At 47.2% G+C, this 19,147-nt stretch overlaps 5 protein-coding genes across 5 annotated transcripts; 1 reads left to right on the top strand and 4 right to left on the bottom strand.

Annotated features, from left to right (window-relative positions):
* Window positions 1-2,841: 2,841 nt before the first annotated feature.
* Window positions 2,842-7,487, bottom strand: F5Y00DRAFT_176805 (uncharacterized protein). Its single transcript, XM_048004939.1, has 11 exons — window positions 7,153-7,487; window positions 6,358-7,103; window positions 6,261-6,300; window positions 5,795-6,209; window positions 5,566-5,735; window positions 5,368-5,513; window positions 4,787-5,297; window positions 4,410-4,725; window positions 4,152-4,300; window positions 3,592-4,092; window positions 2,842-3,530 (listed from the first exon to the last, which is right to left on the bottom strand). The coding sequence occupies exons 1-11, from the start codon at window positions 7,321-7,323 to the stop codon at window positions 3,102-3,104; spliced, it is 3,594 nt and encodes a 1,197-aa protein (XP_047868542.1). The 5' UTR covers window positions 7,324-7,487; the 3' UTR covers window positions 2,842-3,101.
* Window positions 7,488-7,897: 410 nt separating this feature from the next.
* F5Y00DRAFT_258461 (uncharacterized protein) lies at window positions 7,898-9,201 on the bottom strand (the record flags this gene model as incomplete). The annotated part of the gene is made up of 3 exons (XM_048010710.1): window positions 7,898-7,921; window positions 7,977-9,111; window positions 9,179-9,201. The coding sequence occupies 3 exons, from the start codon at window positions 9,199-9,201 to the stop codon at window positions 7,898-7,900; spliced, it is 1,182 nt and encodes a 393-aa protein (XP_047868541.1).
* A 511-nt stretch (window positions 9,202-9,712) lies between these two features.
* On the top strand, window positions 9,713-10,339 carry F5Y00DRAFT_273182 (uncharacterized protein; the record flags this gene model as incomplete). Its single annotated transcript, XM_048013126.1, has 3 exons — window positions 9,713-9,832; window positions 9,938-10,056; window positions 10,132-10,339. 3 exons carry the CDS (start codon window positions 9,713-9,715, stop codon window positions 10,337-10,339), a joined length of 447 nt encoding a protein of 148 aa, XP_047868540.1.
* Window positions 10,340-10,659: 320 nt separating this feature from the next.
* F5Y00DRAFT_227136 (P-loop containing nucleoside triphosphate hydrolase protein) lies at window positions 10,660-15,912 on the bottom strand. Its single transcript, XM_048006435.1, has 11 exons — window positions 15,438-15,912; window positions 15,297-15,374; window positions 15,196-15,223; window positions 15,046-15,133; window positions 14,937-14,991; window positions 12,976-14,875; window positions 12,737-12,915; window positions 12,503-12,672; window positions 12,011-12,438; window positions 11,019-11,884; window positions 10,660-10,932 (listed from the first exon to the last, which is right to left on the bottom strand). The coding sequence occupies exons 1-11, from the start codon at window positions 15,606-15,608 to the stop codon at window positions 10,906-10,908; spliced, it is 3,990 nt and encodes a 1,329-aa protein (XP_047868539.1). The 5' UTR covers window positions 15,609-15,912; the 3' UTR covers window positions 10,660-10,905.
* Window positions 15,913-16,910: 998 nt separating this feature from the next.
* Window positions 16,911-18,821, bottom strand: F5Y00DRAFT_227134 (glucose-6-phosphate 1-dehydrogenase). Its single transcript, XM_048006434.1, has 4 exons — window positions 18,391-18,821; window positions 17,389-18,328; window positions 17,223-17,334; window positions 16,911-17,127 (listed from the first exon to the last, which is right to left on the bottom strand). The coding sequence occupies exons 1-4, from the start codon at window positions 18,676-18,678 to the stop codon at window positions 17,124-17,126; spliced, it is 1,344 nt and encodes a 447-aa protein (XP_047868538.1). The 5' UTR covers window positions 18,679-18,821; the 3' UTR covers window positions 16,911-17,123.
* Between the last annotated feature and the right edge of the window lie 326 nt (window positions 18,822-19,147).

Below are 19,147 nucleotides of genomic sequence, written 5' to 3'. Positions count from 1 at the left end.
AGTCTTACAAGGGGTCTTTTTGCAAGGGTGCATCATGGGCTGCATGGTATCATGGGCACGTCTACAATGGCTTACATTGGTCGACATTAGCTTGCAGCTTACATAGGTAGGTAGGTACACTATTTTGTTAAAGGGTGGTGGGGTTCATCAATCGACCAAAACCTGACCTATCAGCTTTTATATTACTATACACGACTGCGTTGCTCCTGTTTTCTCGGAATTACCACTTATATCATATCTATCTTTAACTCATATACGACCCTATTCGCTGTCTTCTTCTGCGACCTGCAACCTTACAGACGTCTTTCTCGGTAGAGACCCTTCAATACTTACCCGTAACGGAATATGGGACATATAATATGGATTAACGCTAACTTGGCCCCTATCATGTAGAGAGCAAAGATCAACAACACACAATATATTTTGGATATAACCTTATTTGAGACATGACCAGGTACGCACAACACACATTTGCGTCTTTGCCCTGCATGCATACTGCAGAATTTTTCTTTTTGGGATTCATCAACAGTCCACAGTCCACATTTTGACAATCGGAACCGTTACGCGTAATTGCTCGGGAGATAATGTGGTAAGTGGCTCTTAAAAGTCTACTATGCATATTAAATCTGATGTTCCTTGCCGTGACAGCTAATAATAACAGCTCAGGTCTAGAGACGTGGAGCCGATGATCTTTTTGTCTTCCCGATTCTTTGATCGATTGCAGCAACCCGCAGTGGATTGACATAAATAGCTTCGGAAATATTATCACGAGTCTAGAGTTTACGTACAGGTTCCATTGTAAGGTGAATACCTACCTAAAGTAACGGCGTGTCAATTCCAGGTTTTGGGAACAGTGTTCATGGGACCTGGGTATACTCCTCGTAGTGCTTAGTTGATCGGCAAAGGCCGTCTTGGAATCTAGTTGGACAAGTTTGTATTCGAGAAATTAGACAGGTACCTGAGCGCACTGGGCCCTGAGGAAACTGACAAAATGTCAATAATATGAATTGGCAAGCCTCGCCATGCATGGCGCCTCGCGCCTCACGCCAACACGTAAGTGTGAATCCGGGAAAGTGGATAGCGCTTGAGGTTTTTCCGATAGTTATGTAGATTGTACTTTAAGGCTCACCGAAAATAATCCCCGAAGATCGATTCAAGTGGTACGTATGATGCTATGCCGAAGACAATATATTGGTCGCCTTATTTCATTGATCTTAGATAATGGCTAGGAAGTGAGGGATGAAAGGATGTCGTCAGAAAAAGTATCATACGCAGAGTTAAGTGAGGCATGTTTCCTGGTTTGTAATATTGACTTTCTCTTAACTACTTGCAAAGCATTAGCGTTAGCTTATCTAGGTAACCAATTGTTAATTGTTGATCGAATCAAGTTAGAATAGTTAATAGTCTAGTTGACTATACTTAAAAGACTTTACAAACCATTTGGTTTCAGTCCACCTGCAATAATCATCTAGTCCCATTCGTGAAAGATCAATGTGGATCATATTTCCAAAGCTATCCCAAAAGAGCAACAACGTGATTATAGTTATGTCAAGTCCAAAGTATACATAGATTTACACCAATCAATCTAATTTGAAACATTTTGTCTGCTGAGATGACAACAAATCGCGTGACGTACTATTAATAAGATTATGTCATGCAGTAACGCAAGAACACAGGTTTTAGACACAAAACGAACTATTATGGGAAACTCCGAGATCTACTGTTACACATGTTACACATGCTATAGCTAACATGCTAACATGTTACACAGGTCGAGTAGCTATACAAGTTCTAAATTAACTACAATCTATCAAATTATTATTACTTTTCTACATCTCCAAGTAAGTAGGTATACAAAAAGAAAAGTTGTCATGAAATAAAATGCAACTTCCTACCTTTTTTTTCTTTTTCTTTAATATATTGCGAGTAATAAGTATAAGGAGGCATCGAAGTTAAGGAGGTTATATACGATTAAACAACAACAACAACAACACCACCACACCCACAAGATTATTATTATTATTATTCGCATATCGATGCAGCTTGTTTACATGCGAACCGGCCACACAAAACAAAGTAGGGTTATAAGATATCACACTACCGGTGCAAAGGATCAAGATCGATCTAATGACGTAGCAGACGTAAAGCTATGGTAGTATCGTCCCCCTCCTCCCCCTCCCCAGATCGCAGCTTAGTTTCGCAGCTCCGGGTGCACTCTGACCGCATCGTCGACGTCTTTCGACAGCATTAGCCGCGAATAGCCCAATTTTAATTGTCACTAGAACCGGGTGGAACGTTCCCGCTTCCCGCAGAACGGGCTCGAGAGGCTGAAGTCTGAAGATGGGGGGAAGCGGGGAGGATGGAGGGGGGAGGGGGGGAAGGGGATGGTAAAGGACCCCTAGTGTAAGTTCTCGACTCCCGACGAGGCAGGAGCCTGCATGACGCCTTTGCGGGCTGAGTTGGACAGCTCACAGCCGGCACCCCCCCAACAAAAGTTCGAGCTAAAGACTTGGGGGTTCTTTTCCGAGAGGGGGGGGAATTCTTTGTCCAATCACATATACGCACTATATAGTAATTAGTTACTGTCAGATTCCTTGTGCTACTGGTCCATTGGCAAATCGGTCTTCTATAGGTAGGTTACGAGCCGAAGTGGCACGATACAATAGGACGGATTTGCGATCATAGATCATATTCTCGACCTAAAGTTGCTGCTGCTGCTCCTTTGAGCGCCGACGTGGGATGGATGATGGATGCATGCACGACGGGGAGGATGCTTGCAGAAGCATAAGCATAAGCATAAGCTGCATGCACATGTTTTACCGTATATCGTCTGGTCTTGATGGCTGGAAGGCTTGCGTGAGGGCTTGCATGGTGTAAGGGATCTGCGACGGCATTATCGAAAAGCAAACCACCCACCAACCAGCGCCACCTGACCCCAGGAATAAGTGAGGCGGATTTCCGCGACCGTCGACGTGGCTGCACGATTTTTGATATCCGAATCCGATCTAGATAGGAGAATTTCCCAAACTGGAGAAAACGGATCCAAGCTATCCAAGCTATCCAAGATGTTACTACACTGCTACAAATACTGGGTACTACCTCTAGTACCGCCATGACGTCCGCGGCACCGGCGGGCCCGGAGTCGCCCGGCTATATGGTCTCATCGCCTGTTGCGGGTCAGACCTCCCAGGATAGTCTCCCTGGGGGTAATATATGACGCCGTTTGCAGCAGCTGGGCGCGACACTCGTGCATAGCTCCTGTTCGATCGAGAAGGGAGCCCTCTCACCCAGTCGATCAAGTTATGTAATTCGCCCATCCACCACAGACCTATGATGATTACCGCGATGGTAGTAGGTAAGGCTGTCGCCCAATACGCCCACTGCCCGAGGTCCATGTCGCGCACGTCGCTCGAGTTCATACCGAAGATAGAGCTGATGGTACTAAGTGGCAAAAAGATAATGGTGACCATGGTGAAGGCGTAGACCGCTGCTTCCTGTCGATCCTTAGTCACTTCGATCTTGTTGGCGTTCTGCGGGGGGGAATGTTAGCGATTCGCTCTATTGTAATTGGGCCGTACATCATAGCGTTACCATGATCTCGAGCCGTGACGCCTCGACGTCGAGCTCCAAGAATTCGCTGTCCCTGCGCTCCAACCAGGACCTACACTCGCGACCGAGGAGCTCCCTGAACCCGCCAGGATCGGTGGATGCCAGTTTGGAGAAGTCGTCAGGGTGACCGGCTGGCGTGAAGTAGTAAGCGCTGGGAAGGACTGATACGCTCCTATGGTTGTTAATATAGCCATAGTTTTCGTACGTGTCGAGCTTGTCCACGTATGCTGCTGCACCTTGCTTTGGATAGGATCGCGATCGCATCCTCGCAGCCTCGGCTTTTGATTTCTCACGCTCCTTATCTAGCATCTCCCTCTCCCTACGGGTTTGGTCGCCCCAATACGGTCTTTGGGGCGCAGTCATGCCGTCTACAACGTTCAACTGTGACGAAATCACTCGACGAATCACGGCGACCTCTTGCTTGAAAAGGGTGATGCGGAACTGATGCGAACGATCGGAGCTGTTGGCGGTGATTTCATTCTCCTATTAAATTTGATTCGTATCAAACACGTAAATCTAGAGGATTAATTAATGAGACTTACCAGCCCTTTCAGATAATTAGAATATGTGTCGTTGATGCTTGAATACGTCCCCGTAGAGTCTTGGAGTAGCTTTAAGCTAATTAATGTGACGAGTTCCATCGGTTGGATGACGGAGCTGGAGAGCAGGTCCTCCGTAGGTAATCCGTCCACTTCGACAACGATGGCTTAGCACGGCTTTTATAGGTATAGAATATAGAAACGGCCTTCCAGAGCCATACGTAGATGAAAAAAGCAAAGCAGCTTTAATAGTCCACTTACTGATGTCGTCCATTCCTCTTCGTATCAAAGCCTCGGCGACATTTATGTTTTCGTTCCAAGCTTCATCGTTCTGCGACGCCTGAATAAGGGCGATAACTAAATGCAACCAAGCACGGACGAGACTGTCGGGCACCTCTACCTTTGTTCGGAGAGCGGCTGGCGTGTGGGATAGGATATCCTGAAATGATTGTATCACTCTCGTTAGTCCTCTGAGAGTGGATCTAAGCGGGTGTAGATTATTGTGTGTGTTAGCACTCCGTCGTGATACCCTGTCTCGTTGAACTCGATCGTCCTCGTTGACTCTTGCGTCTGGTATCTAGTCACCGCCGACCGGTTAGATCACTTCTCTATGGCTTAAGGCCAACTGGAAACCGTACCTCGACCAAGCTCTCAACCGCACCCCAGAATTTCCCGATTGTCGGTGTATCTTCGCTTAGTGATTGTGGGAGAAAGAAAGAAAAGACAATGTCGGCCGCGTTGTAGAAATCGATTTTGTTTTCGTACCCTCGCTTTTCCACAGATTCTTCGTCCTTTTTTTCTATCCTCAGCCCCTTGCCTCTTAGATACGCATGGACAGAACTCCGTGAAGACAAATTGCAGTTGTGATATGCGTTTCGATCCCTCATACTCGTCGACTTAAGTAGGTAATCTTCCGCTTCTTGAAGGTTTGTAATCAGTGCTTCGACGTCTAGCTCTCCGCTATCGTCTTCACTTTCAGCCATCTCCAGCCACGAGAATACGTGAAATTTGTCGTCGGCAATCTGATATTTCTCATCTTTTGTCTTCTTATTACCGTTATTCTCTGTTGCCAATTCTTTGCGTTCGGCGCCTTCTACTTCTTCTCTAATTGGTTGTAAAACACCAATAGCCGGAGGAGGCGGATGTGCCCTTCCTTCATGTCAGCCGATCCTTTTCTATACCTACCTAGGTATCTATAATGAATGTGGGGTGAACATACCCTAAACGAAGGTCAAGAACGACTCTAGTATTTACATTCTTCACTATGTTGACAATCCGGGGCCAATCAGTTTCTGTCAGGACACGGCCACGATGATAGATCCTTATCGCTTGTGGCCAGAACTCGCGGAAGTGTATCGAGAAGTCCTAAATATTTTAGTGATTGACTTCAATTTTATTAACTGATTAATAAACTTACAAACCAAGTTGAGCAAGACTCCAACGGAAGCTCCCAAAGGACAGTGTCGTAGTAAGATACGTATACTTTCTTCCCTTTGCCTATAGACTCCTTGAAAGGCTCGTTAGCTATGCGTATAATGTCACCCCTTAAAGTTGAACTTGGCATTCGACCGCATGTGATAAGCAGGGCTTTTCGGTAATTAGCTTATATTACTAGGTCAGATGGTTTTCCAATGGTGCGGACTTACTGTTGTCCAATACGATACACCACAGCTGTGCGATATGGAAGCAATGGCCATCGGGAACCTCGCCATTCTTGCAGACAGCCTGTTGCATGTCACGCTCTTGCGTAGTGCGAGCATATTCGGATTGAAGTAAGGTTTCGATTGGAAAAGAAGAAGCAGTGCTAGCCGACAGAAGTCCCGAATACTTCTCGAGCGAAAAGTACGGCACGCATAGCCAAGTCACAAACCTCGAGGTCTGGCCTTTTGTACGCCCATCGGGAGGAATGGTCACACGGATAGGCTTCGGGTCCATATGTCGCACATTATTCCCCTTTGCCGTAGGCCTAACCTTGACAGAGGTTTTCTTTACTTCGGCAAGCAGCTTCGCGAACCCGTTGCGTTCCGAGTCGGTAACGCCGGGGATCCGTGCAATCTCGGTCTAATCGTTGGATTAGCGGATAGCAGGATGGATGCGGCTTGGTTAACGTACAGAGAGTTCATCGAGATTCATCATACGTTGCTCTAGATGTCTTGGGGTACGTTAGTATACTGTTAATCTATAATATCTATAATCCCGAACAACTTACACCCATCTAAAAAGAGGCTGTCGTTGCTTTTTAGGGTCATGTATAACGGTCAATTTTGCAGTATGTGTTCCGTCAGAGACCGCGTCCCCAGTGTATTGAGATTGATATACGTGGAGAATGTCGCCGGCCCTAGGAACATTTGGATCATCCCTTGCGCAAGAGGCCCCATCCTCGGGCTTCTCAAACGAAAAATCGCTTTCGATACTATGGCCGCTTTTTGAAAGTGTCTTAGAAGTTCGCGAAGGGATAAATTGAAATACCTTACCGCCCATAAGCTCATCGAAGCCTTCTGCTTCGTCCGAATCTGAGTCGCCCACGTACGAGCTCTGGTGTCGGCTATACCTTGACCTTGGACGAGATCGGTCACGAATAGAAGATTCCGAATCCGAATTGTTGGGGTCATCCTCTGTATAGACGCTTGAGTACCTGGAAGGTGGCGCGGGCGGCGATGGCGATGAAGAGTGAGGATATAAGCGGTGCGGCAAACTCTCTGGTTCAGCAAACCTGACTCTTCCGCGTTCATTCCTCGCTGGTATGTAAGGCTGGTTACGATCTGAGAGGTATGAGTCCGCAGTAGAGCGACGGCTACGACGATCTCGATCTAGCCACGGCGTAGCATAAGGCGCCGAATTCACTGGCATTGGCTGAGCATATGCATATTGTGGATTGGCATAATCTCTCCCTGTACGAGAAAATGGCATGAGGATTGGCGTATGTCCATATCGATCATCGGTGACAAGCTCATACTATAGATGTGTTAACTAAGGCTCAAAGCCCCTCATAAGCGATACCTACTGGACGAAGCTCCTCAGGTTCAGCTACGAAGTGGACGCGATCCCGACCCTGAGGCGGAACATGCCGTACATTATGAGCGAACTGCTGTAAAGAGTCGCTTCGATGTTGCCGTTGATCTTGGAGCGGAAACGAGCCAGCCCGACGCAATGGGTTTGGCCTCTCATCCGTCATCCTTTTATACGACGGTGAGATGAAAATAAACAACCTCTCACGTATATTTATTGATTGAAAAGGAAGAATAAACAGGGCCTCATTGACGTAATAGCATAGTATTTTCAAGTAAAGTGATGACAAGGGTATTTTGAAAACACATTATACCTGAAAAAGAAGTGAGCATCGCGCGATGCGGTGAGGTGAATTGGGGCTAACTCAGCCCTGCCATAAGACCCCGGATATGCAAGCCCAAGCCCAAGCCTAGGCCTAGCCATGTAGAGATAAGATATTCCCTATTATGTCCACCATGTAACACGATATTAACACGATGTTTGTTTACCAACTACTAGTTAACTACTAGAAAAGCATGCAACTATTTTCGTACGTATAAACACTAGGTAATCTTTGTCTACGGCAGCTCACAGGAGACTTGGTTGCGCAGCTGGTCTCTTTACTATTAATGCCCATTTTAAGCTTCATTTCTCTTCTCGATTTTGGATCGAGACTTATATTGGATCATATATCTACGGGTATCAAAGCCTAAGCGCTCTTATGCAAACACCCCGATTAATCAAGTCGCTAATATTATATATCAAACCGGTTTCACCATGAAAATCTACACCAATAATTAGCATTTGGCAAAACAAACAACTTCCTGGTCAAATACTTACTTGATTCATTGCTTGTAAATCGGCTATGGCCATCCGTTTCGATGCGATGTGGCGGGATCGAGCCAAATGTCGCGCAGAAAAGGGTTGAGGAGTTGAAGTGCCCGTCCCAATGGGCGTCGACGCACCACTCTCTTGGGGGGTAGTGCCGGACGCAGGAGTTGAAGTGTCCGCCGAAATAGATGCATCCGTTAATGAATTCGACGTGTTTGATTGTTTTTGCTTCTTATCCTTCTTCCTATGCCTTTCCTTCTTGTCTTTCTTATCTTTCTTAGATTTAGACTTTTCTACCCGGGTTTCTTCTGACAGAATAGGCGTGTCGTCGCTCTCAACCTCGCGCTCAGCATCCTGCTTCGATTTCTTGCTCTTCTTTTTCTCCGACTCGTGTGGCTCTGATCCTTCGGTATCTTTCTGTTTGGACTTCTTCGATTTCTTCTTTTTACTAGAGCCTTCAGCCTCTACAGTACTGGCCGAATCATCCTGTGAGGTGTTATCCTTTGACCGCTTCTTTCGCTTTTTTTCAGTGGTGGCGTCGGGCTCATCTGCAGAATCAACGTCTTCTGCTTTCCTTTTCTTGGATTTCTTTTCCTTCTTCTGTTTCTTCACGGGGCGATCGGGGACATCCTCCAACGAGGTGACTGATTCCTCCTTGATATCCTCTTCCTTGATACCCTCTTCCTTTATATCCTCTGCAGGAGTTTCGGTTTTGGTAGTCGTGCTGGTCAATCCTGCCATCTGGTCTCCAACCAAGAGGCCTCCACTGACGAATCTCATGGTGCCGTATTTCCTCTCTACGTACAAGCAAGTCTTAACTTCTGACTTCACTTTCCTCTCTTTTTCAATTACCTCTTCGGACTTCCCGTTCAGTCTGCCGAGGAGATCTTTGAAGACATCAAGGCCAGTGCATTCGGTGTTTTGTTTGTGCCGGGGCTTCGCACCTAAACCCATGGTGTCGTCTTTTAGGAGGACATTTATAGGGGCGGCGCTCGCAGCCGTGTGTAAATGAGAGTGTGAGGCATTCTGCGCTCCTAGAAACTTCCCCGGCTCCCAACCTTGAGCTCGCAGAATCTTCTGACCGAAGGTGGTCTCGTCACGGCTCCATTTCGTATTATTCGGATCGTGCTGGAGCTTTCGCCGGCTACAGAAGCATACAGATTAGCATATAGCACATATTAAAAGTAGAATATATATGAAGCCTTTCGTACATCCTAGGACCTGCGAGACCCATCGTGACTTGAATTGACCTCGTCGCGATTGCAAGTCAATCGCAAGTCAAACAGCGTATGGGGAATTGAGAAGGCCGAATTTCAGTGGGGTCTGGTTTTCAATTATTTTTTGGCTGATAGGCTTGATAAGCGGCAATTCCTCGGAATAAAAAGCACAATACATATTTTAGCGGCAGTTGTATGATTATGTAATAAAAGGGGTATTAGAACTTGATAGCCATCAGGAGGGAGGAGGGCAAGTACGATGTATACGTGTGTACGGGTCCGTAATGACAGGTACTCTTTCTCAAAATTCGAAACTTTAAAATCTTAGTAGACGATTAAAATTTAATCAAAAGATTTAATAAAAATAAATTATCTAGGATTTACTCCAAATTGAACAAGAACGTGAACCCAACCAACGAAGATTACACTCGCCAGCTCCCAAAATCCCCGTTGATAGCCAATAGCCAGTTCTGTGCATTCACTCCGATACATACAATAAGCTGGTTACATTAGAAACTTTATCTAACAATGGCTCCTCGTCGCAAAGAGCCTACTCCAACTGAAGTCGATTCAGGCTCTGATGCTGAATTGAATTTTAGCATCGACTATAAGCCAAGCACAAGTATACCACAGGCTATGGAAAGCATCGTATGCCCATCTACCATTCATTGGTGTACCTTATCATGATTGAGCGTTATTGAATATAGTCTACCCACAAATACTCGATGCTTACGTCTTTCCCAATCTATATAGGACAGATGGAAATCGAAGCGGGCCGAGATCCAGAAGGGCATCGACAAGGATTATACAGAAAAGTTAACTGGCATAAAGAATAAGATTAAGAAACACTACCGTGACGAAGCACAGGAAATGTAAGATTACTAATTATTTATATCTCGTCTTACCGCGCAAGAATATATAAGGTAAACACTAACACATACCCCTAGGACCAACCATCAGCAGCAGCAAATTCAGCGGTTAATAGCAGCGCTCGAGAAACGAATAGCCTGCGAAGAGAAGATCAGAAACCGTATCGACTCTCTACGAGACGACTGTGACCATATGGCCATGTTAATGAATGCAATATATGCCGGTCGCAAAGAAGCCGCCGCTCAGTCAGCAAAAGCTGCCAACCCTAGCCAATCCAAAAACTAAGGAGCTATTATCAACTCCATCACCGGACCGAATGAAACATATAGGTGGCTTGAAGTTCGCATAGAGCCTCGATGTATTGCTGTTAATATCGCCACATGTTGATTGAATTGCTTGTAAATAGCTGGAATCTTACGAAAGCTATCTTGAGGACAAAAGACTGTACACACCGAATTAAGTGGCATATCATAGATAGATGGCATAGCTGTTTAATCCTGTATGCCAGGTACCTATTAAAGAAACAGTCTGTTATAGAAAAGAAACCAAGCTAACGAATAGTCTAGGCAGTCTTAACGAACTCGAACATCATGATGAACATTCCAAGTCTATATCATATGCTCTATTTACACTGAGTTGACTTCGTATTATACAAAAGACCAGAGCTGAATGGGCATTTCTAAAAATCGCGTATGCCAACCGACCCAAACCACGCTGCGAGATCATGCTGCATAGGTAGGTAGGTACCTAGACATGCCGTCGTCCCCAGCAGCCATATTTGAGTCCCTATATTTTCCACATATACATTATCTATTACGTATACTCATCCTCATTATACTTGACGTCTTCCCCTACCTATCGAGGGCCTGGCTCTGGCACTAAATACGAAGCAATATTAGCAATTGTTCAACTATCCCCGTAGAAAAAGGGGGAGAGGCGGGGGGTTTGTTAAAGCACGACTTACCATATTCCAGTACACACCCCTCTTCTTCAGCAACTCATTATGCGACCCCTTCTCCAAAACCTTGCCCTCGCCCAGAACGAAAATAACATCGGCATTCTGCACCGTAGCCAGCCGGTGCGCAACAACCACCATGGTGCGGCCCGCAGCGGCTCTCTCGAACGCGCCCTGCACAAGCTTCTCGCTCTCGGAGTCGAGACTGCTGGTGGCTTCGTCGAGAAGTAGTACCTCGGGCTTCCGGACCAGAGCGCGGGCAATCGCAACACGCTGCTTCTGGCCGCCGGAGAGCGAGACACCGCGACTGCCGACCTCGGTGTTGTAGCCCTCGGGCAGCGACATGATGAACTCGTGGATACTCGCGTCGCGGCACGCCGCGTGTAGGTCCTCATCGCTGACGTCCGCTACGTCGGCGCCTAGTAGGATATTGTCGCGCAGCGTGCCCTGGAACAGTGTCGGCTCCTGGGCCACTAGCGATAAGTGCCTTCGGTAGTCGTATACGTTGATTTGTGCTATGTCTGTGCCGTTCGCCAGGATCTGCCCGCGCTGAACATCGTAGAAGCGCTCGAGAAGAGAGATTATACTCGTCTTGCCGCAGCCGGAGGCGCCGACTAGGGCTGCGAACTGACCCTTTTCGATCGTGATGTTGAGGCCCTTGAATATGGAGACGTTGCGCGAGGGGTATTTGAAGTGTACGTCCTTGAGCTCGATCTTGATGCCACCCTGTGTGTCGGGAATGCTAGTATTTCTATCGCCTAGGTCCTTGTTGCGAGTCTCGCGGATGCTTAGGATGCGGTTGGCGGCTGCTGAGGCTTGGGCGGCGTTGGGACCGAAGCCGAAGCCCTGGCCTGCTGACTCGGCTCCTTGAATGACTGGTTAAAGGATTGTAGTTAGTAAATCGGGTTTTATAAGTAACACGGGGGTTTTCTGGTATATGCTAGGCATCACCTCATGTGTAGGCTCCCAGTTCACCCAAATAAGGATCGACTCTCACTTACCCGCCATATAACAAACCAAGAAGTCCAAAGAATTATACTCTCGCGAGGCCAGAAGAGTGCCGCCATACCAGAAGATGAGAGCCTGGCAACCTAAACCGACACTCTCCGAGAAGGCAAATACGAACGTCCTTAGCCTCGCCTTCTTGTAAGCCTCGACGACGTGATGGCTAAGCAACTTCTCGTAACGATCGCCGATGGTGTCCTCAAGGGTAAGGGAAGAAACGGTTCGAAAGGCAGAGATGGCCTCGGCAGCAAACTTAGATGACTCGGCAAAGACCTCTGCATACAGGCTCTCGAATTCGAGCTCGTACTTAAGGCGAAGATATCCCGCTGCAAGTCCTATAGGCATCGTGACACACGTAGCGACAATGGCGAGCTTCCAGCCGAAGGCAAAGGCTATAGCTAGACAACCGATGAGAGTAAAGAATCTATATAGGTCGTATTAGTAAGAACGTAACCGTGATGCCCAAGTCCAAGTCGAGGGATACTCACGAATTATAGACCATGGCCATATTTAAACCAAGAAGTTCCTCCAGTTGCTTCGGGTCACTCCCGACTCGAGCCGTAAGCGAACCCGTCGAGTTCTGTTCTTCATCGAAGAAGGATGTCTTTTGATACAAGATACTCTCGAAATACTGTTGTCGGTATGTCGCGGAGATATACTACGTTTGTAAGTTTAGTATGTATATTGTATGTAGACAAATCTACTACAGCGGGAATACCTACGTGAGCAAGATGATTCGACGTAAATGCCAGGACGAAGTATGCTACGCCCGTACCTATACCGAGAACCACCCACATCAAGGACCAGAAGTTGGCCTCAGCCGTAAATTTAGGTATATCATCTATGTAAGCAAAGACGACGACGATTTTCCCAAAGAGATAGGCTTGCAGGGGAGTCGATGCTAATAGGTATTACTTGTTAGCTCAAGCCTTTCTCACGAGCTTTGATTGTTCCTACTTACTCGCTGTGCACATGGAGGCCACGACGATAACCGCATAGAAGGGGAAACGAGTTCGCTGCTCGTATAGCAATCGTCCAAAGCTTCCGAATAGACCTCTTCTCTTCCACTGAGCTGTCTTGGGCGCATCCGCAGCATCGGAAACCGCGGCGCTCTTTTCGCGGCTTAGAATCGCTCCCAGGTCCTCTTCCTCCTCCGGGCCTTCAGAGTCCTCGGCGTGAGTGTGTTCTCCTAACGAAAGCTGTTGAGCGTTGACGAGACCATAGTAAACACCCTTATCATTCTCCAGGAGGGAATCGTGCGTCCCCTGCTCGGCAACCTTTCCTTTTTGCAAAACGACAATCGTGTCGGCCTTCTTGATCGTCGAGAGTCGGTGGGCGATGGTGATGGTAGTTCGGCCTTGCGATACCTTGTCGAGCGCTGCCTGCACGATTCGTTCGCCTCGGACGTCGATCGCGGATGTGGCTTCGTCGAGAATAAGGATCTTAGGCCTTTTGATGACGGCTCGAGCGATGCATATTCTTTGACGCTGACCACCCGATAGCTTCGTACCGCTCTCGCCGACGAGAGTCTCGTATCCGTCTGGAAGCCGGTCGATAAACTCGTCAGCGAAGGCCTCCTTACAAGCCTCTTTTACCAGCTCTCGTTTCCGCTCTTCGGGCTCGTCTTGAAATTCTGAACCTATCAAACCGTACGCAACATTCTTATAGATGGTGTCGTTGAACAAGAATGGCTCTTGTTGCACAAGCCCGATCTGAGACCGCCACCACTTTAGGTTGATCTCCTCGAGCTCGTGGCCACAGGTAGCTATTGACCCCTTTAATTCTACGGCCGGACCGGTCTCTTCAACCTGGGCAGCGGGGGTTTCGTCGTCGGATTCATCTTGGCTTTTCTTTCCTTTGCCTTTCTTCGCTGCTTCCTTTGCCGGGTCCTTTTCGATAGCCTTCGCGATGATATATTGGTCATGTAGAGTATACCATCGTTCGATCAGGCCGACTATAGTACTTTTACCAGACCCAGAAGGTCCAACAATAGCCGTAAGTTTGCCCGCCTCGATTCGAAGGTTAAGTTGGTCTAAGACTTTGACATGCGGCCGACTCGGGTACGCGAAATCCACGTCCTTGAATACAATGTCGCCGCTCGCTGAAACGTCGGGTTCCTTAAGTTCGCCGGTGCTCGGTCGGGGGGCATCTATGACGGTAAAGAATTCGCAAGCAGCTACCGTAGCCTTACCCATTGCGATGAGTGGCGTCGAAATTCGTTCGATGGAAATAATCATCATCATGACCGACATAAGTACCACAACGATAGTACCTACATCATCGAGTCGGCCCTCGACAAACGATCTAGATCCATACCAGAACGCAAGCCCGAATGCCGCGTTAAACGCGAAGAAAACCAAACACAGCTGCATGCCAATAAGAGGCGAAATCCTTTGGCCATGCTTCTGTCCTTGCTGAGCCCAGACAGCGAAACGTTTAGCAACTTGGGATTCGGCACCGCACGCAACCACCATACGGATAGCCGAGAAAGCCTCGTTCGCCACAGATGTCGATTTGGTCTCCGCCCTGGCGACTTTGGTCGTTCCCTTGACGTAGAATGGGACGATAATGCCCACGACGACGAGAATAAAGAGAAGGACAGAGCATGTAACCAGAGCAAGGGCCCAGTTATATACAAATGCGATGATAGTAGCGGCAATGATCATGACGACGAATTCGACGAAAACGCCAAGTTTCTCCGAAATGCCTAACTGAAGCGTGTTCGCCGTCGTCGTGATCGTCCCTGCTGCAGCACCAGGGGGCATTGAGTCCAGGACGTGGATCGTTTGGCTGAACAGACAGCGAAGATAATCGAGTCTGATAGCCGCAGACATCCGAATGCCAATCAGCCGGTAGGCAAACTATTGCTGTGAGTGAGTAGATATTCTAAACATTAAGTGATAAGTATAAGTATTAATATACCTTGTTAATGTATGTGAGAAGGAATCTCGCAATAAATAGAATGAAGATGTATAATCTTGTATATGGAATCAGCGGCTGGCTAGCCCATAGCATCACGATGTAAACTTACGCATTCCTATTAAGAGAGGCCCTAAATTCAGCCTCCGTTTTCGTAGGAACAGGGAGAAAGTAGCCATTGAAGTCGCCAACGAGTGCACCTATTATAGACTAATAAGCATCTACAACAAGCTTTTAGTCGTACTTTTGTAAAGAGCCTTACCAAACACAACGTTCATCAGTGGAAGAGTCTTCGATTTAGACACGCTATTAGCTTTATCTGATATACTCAAAGTAAGTCTACTTGTAAAGATTCATACGTACGACACCTGATCCTCCGGCTGCTATAACCGCAGCAGCCATGAGAAGGAAATCCCAGAAGGTAGCATATTTGAAGATCCTCTAAACCGGCGTGGCGTCAGCAATTATCCAAATACGTTCGTGATACTGGATGAGACAACGAACAATATAATCGCTAAAAGCAGCCTCCCTTTCCGGCCGGAGCTTAGCATCGCGCCGCGCTTTCTCTTCTTCCGTAGTAATCGCATTATCAGCAGACGCAGTTGGCGGCGCCATCTTCTTCTCGTCGACGGCAGACTCTGAGGTCGCCTTCGGGTCTATCGATTCGGTCCCCATGGCGAACAACTTGCCATATAGCAAACCAACCCAGATAGATAGATGCCTTACATATACATATATACATATGAAGTCGTTAAATCTATAAGGAAAGGGGTCCTATATAGATAACTAGGACTTTATGTAAAATGTAACCTAGTAGCCTGCTGCCTGGAGGCGATGGACTAGTCGCCAAGCACCGGGCTAATAACCCAACCGAGATGAAACAGGAAACTAATACTATTTTTGGGCGAGTCTATGAAGTCGGGGGGCATAAACCCGCTTTTGGGTGCAGCTGTGCGAATCAAAAGGGGGCGGATGGAAATGATCAACCAGGTAAAACAATGTCATTATATCGAAACCCATGAATCTTTAATTCTACCCTTATGTAAATTCTGCCTTGCCCAGGACCGCCCTACCCTACGCTAATACGCGAGGCCGGTACTATGTTAGTATGTAGTGTATCATCCAAGATCTAGCCCAAGTCCAGACCAATCGCGGGTCCAATAAAATTCTCTAAATACGGCGTATTATAACTATACGGCGAGAAGAACAATGATGCGGATGTGGGTTATGCGCATAGCTTCGGTGTCCTAAGGCTCCCCGAGCTCGGTCTTGGCCGGTCTAGTTATGTGCACTCTCTACATATATGTATGTAGATGTCAAAATCGAAGGCGATCGGGCTAATTCGAAGTCCTACCATGCAACCTACCAGGAAATACGTTAGGTAGTATTCATCCCTTTGGCCCGTCTTCATGCAGCTTACAAGGTATGTAGAAAATAGAAACCATCGACAAACGTCGACAATCAAACCCTTCGACCCTTGGTTTCGAAGTACCTACTCAACCCCTAAACCAAATGATGAGATAGGGAGTTGGTAAATGCAATAAGCTTACGGTGATGAGTACCTAACTCTCATAGTCAGCGTGATCCGCGGGAAACATCATAATAGAATCTTTTTAATTGAAAAAAGTAGCGCGGCTGAATGAATGAGCATAGAGTAACTCACGAGTCTTGGGATTACAGCCGACCGATACTTATCTTTATTGTCCAACATCTATCACTATGAGCCGTATGTACTTCTCAATGCATGACAGTAATGGTACCGTGGGTATGGTAGCATATCTACATAACATCTAGCCTTGGCATTTATATCAATGTCAATCAGCTTACAGTCTACAGCAGTGGACCCCCGCAATCCTTACCACACGTCTGCTAAAAGTCCTATGTGGAATGGATATGCCCACGGTCGTCCCATACGGTATCCAGGAGGCTCCTCACCTTATGAAACAAAGACATCAAGATCACGACTTAAAAAATTGCTTAAACCAGAGCATAACATTGCTTTCTATGGATATGGAAATATCGGTGGCAGACCTTATTAATAGTCCCGCGCGCCCCCTATCCGAAGATCCCACGTTGAAAGGAGATCACATTTTTCGTTCCGCGCCCCAAGCTTGACATTCTCATGCGCCCCTTTACCAGTAGTCTAGTCAACATCGCACGCGATGGATACCGCCAGTACAAGACTAAAAATTAACTATCGGGGGAAGATATCAGTGGGTTGCCCGCTCTATGCAAGTCTAAAGACTGCCCAAAATCTGTCGCTGAAACGCCATGCCGATATCTACTTACAACTTGTTAGGGGGCGCGGCAGATGTCATCGGCCACTGGTAACCTGTAGCATCGCTAAACTTGTACCCGTATGACGATGTAAAGTCATCAAGGACCGCCGGTCCTCGCGAGCCTATTATGCAGGTTAGTACGTGTTCAGTAACACCGGCTTATGTTTTCTACTCACCATAGGGGTATTCCATTGGGACGATCTCCTTGTTGTCATCGAGGTAGTGTAGCAAGGGGGTGAAGATCCTCCAGCTAGCGTCAAGCTCGTCATCTCTGACAAAGTTGGAGTGGTCACCCTTAAGCGCGTCTAGAATTAGCGACTCGTACGCCTCGGGAATCTTGAGGTCCGAGAATCGTCGTCGGTATGTCAAATCGAGTTCTGTGACAACCGTCTGCATGCTCAATCCAGGCAGCTTAGAGTTCATCTTAATGTAAACACTCTCGTTCGGCTGGATTCGCATCACGAGCTCGTTTCGGGGAATGTCCTTGAAGATACCGCTAGTAACGTCCTTGAACTGAATTCGAATCTCCGTCTTTTGCTCGTTCAGTGCCTTGCCCGCCTTCATAATAAACGGAACGCCGTCCCACCTCTCATTCTTGATGTAAGCGACTAGAGCGCAGAAGGTCGGGCATCGCGAGTCTTTGGGAACGGTGGCGTCCTCCTTGTAAGCAGGCTTGGTGCCGTCGAGGGACCTTCCGTACTGGCCGATAATGACGTTCTTCGGCTCGATAGCCGGGATACCTCGCAGTACACGGACCTTTTCATCACGAATATCCTCTGCCGAGAAAGAGATAGGTCGCTCCATGGCTAACAGCGTCAAAACCTGGAGCAGATGGTTCTGCATAACGTCTCGGATAATTCCAAACTCGTCGAAATAACCGCCACGACCCTCCGTACCAAAGGGTTCCTTGAATGTGATCTGGACATTGTCTATGTGGTGTCGGTTCCAGGTAGCACCGAAGAATTCGTTACCGAATCTAAGAATTAGAATGTTCTTCACCATCTCCTTTCCAAGATAGTGGTCGATACGGAACAACTCGTCCTCCTTCCAGTCAGGCGCCAAAGACCTTTGTAGCTCGCGCGAGCTTTCAAGATCCTTTCCGAAAGGCTTCTCAACCTAATCGCAAAGAAAAATTAGAAATATGTTTCGAGACGCTGCGTTGGAGAGAATGTCCTTACGATAACTCGCGCGATACCCTTGGGAGGGTAGCAACATCTCTTCAAGTGTTGAGAGACGATAGTAAATACGCTAGGGGGGAGGGCCATGTAAAAGAGACGGTGTGTTTCTTTACGACCATCCTCCAGCTTCTCAAGGTGAGCATTGAGGTTCAAGAAGGACTCGTCCTGGTCGTATTGGCCAGACACGTAACTGCAGTGCTCGCAGAACTCTGCCAATTGCTTCTCCAAATCCTTGGTGGGCGTCTTGATATATGACTTGACTCGCTTGAGGTATTCCTCGTGGTCCATCTTCGTTCGCGCATATCCTACAATCTTGACATCTTTAGGGAGGAATTGGTTGCGGTACTTCCGAGTGCGTTAGTTCCTAATCTGCCGCGCCGGGCACGTCGGATTTGATGTAAATACTTACGAGGCCAAAGAGGGCAGGGAACTATAGTACTTAAATTAGATAGGGAGCTTTAAATTGTGGTAAAATAGTCATTGATTACGTACCGTCTTCTTCTTTGCAAGATCTCCTGATGCGCCGAGGACCACGATGACCGTGTTGTCCTTCAGCTCCACACCACTATTAGGGAGGGATTGTTAGTCCATATTCCGTACATAAAAAGGCAATTCGTTATACGAAATTCCGGAAGTTCCGTCCTTATTAAAAAAGAGACAGAGTTACGCAATAATAGCTTTCGCAAGCGCAATCCTGAAGCTCTCTGTACCTAGATTTTGATGATTGAATGGCGGGGCGGGGGCGGGGTATTTGTGA

This window comes from Daldinia vernicosa (assembly GCF_022497035.1).
Source record: "Daldinia vernicosa strain CBS 139.73 unplaced genomic scaffold F5Y00scaffold_6, whole genome shotgun sequence".
In the NCBI taxonomy this organism is placed as follows: domain Eukaryota; kingdom Fungi; phylum Ascomycota; class Sordariomycetes; order Xylariales; family Hypoxylaceae; genus Daldinia; species Daldinia vernicosa.
The sequence above is the reverse complement of the archived record's forward strand: the minus strand, read 5'-3'. Positions and strand labels throughout refer to the sequence as shown.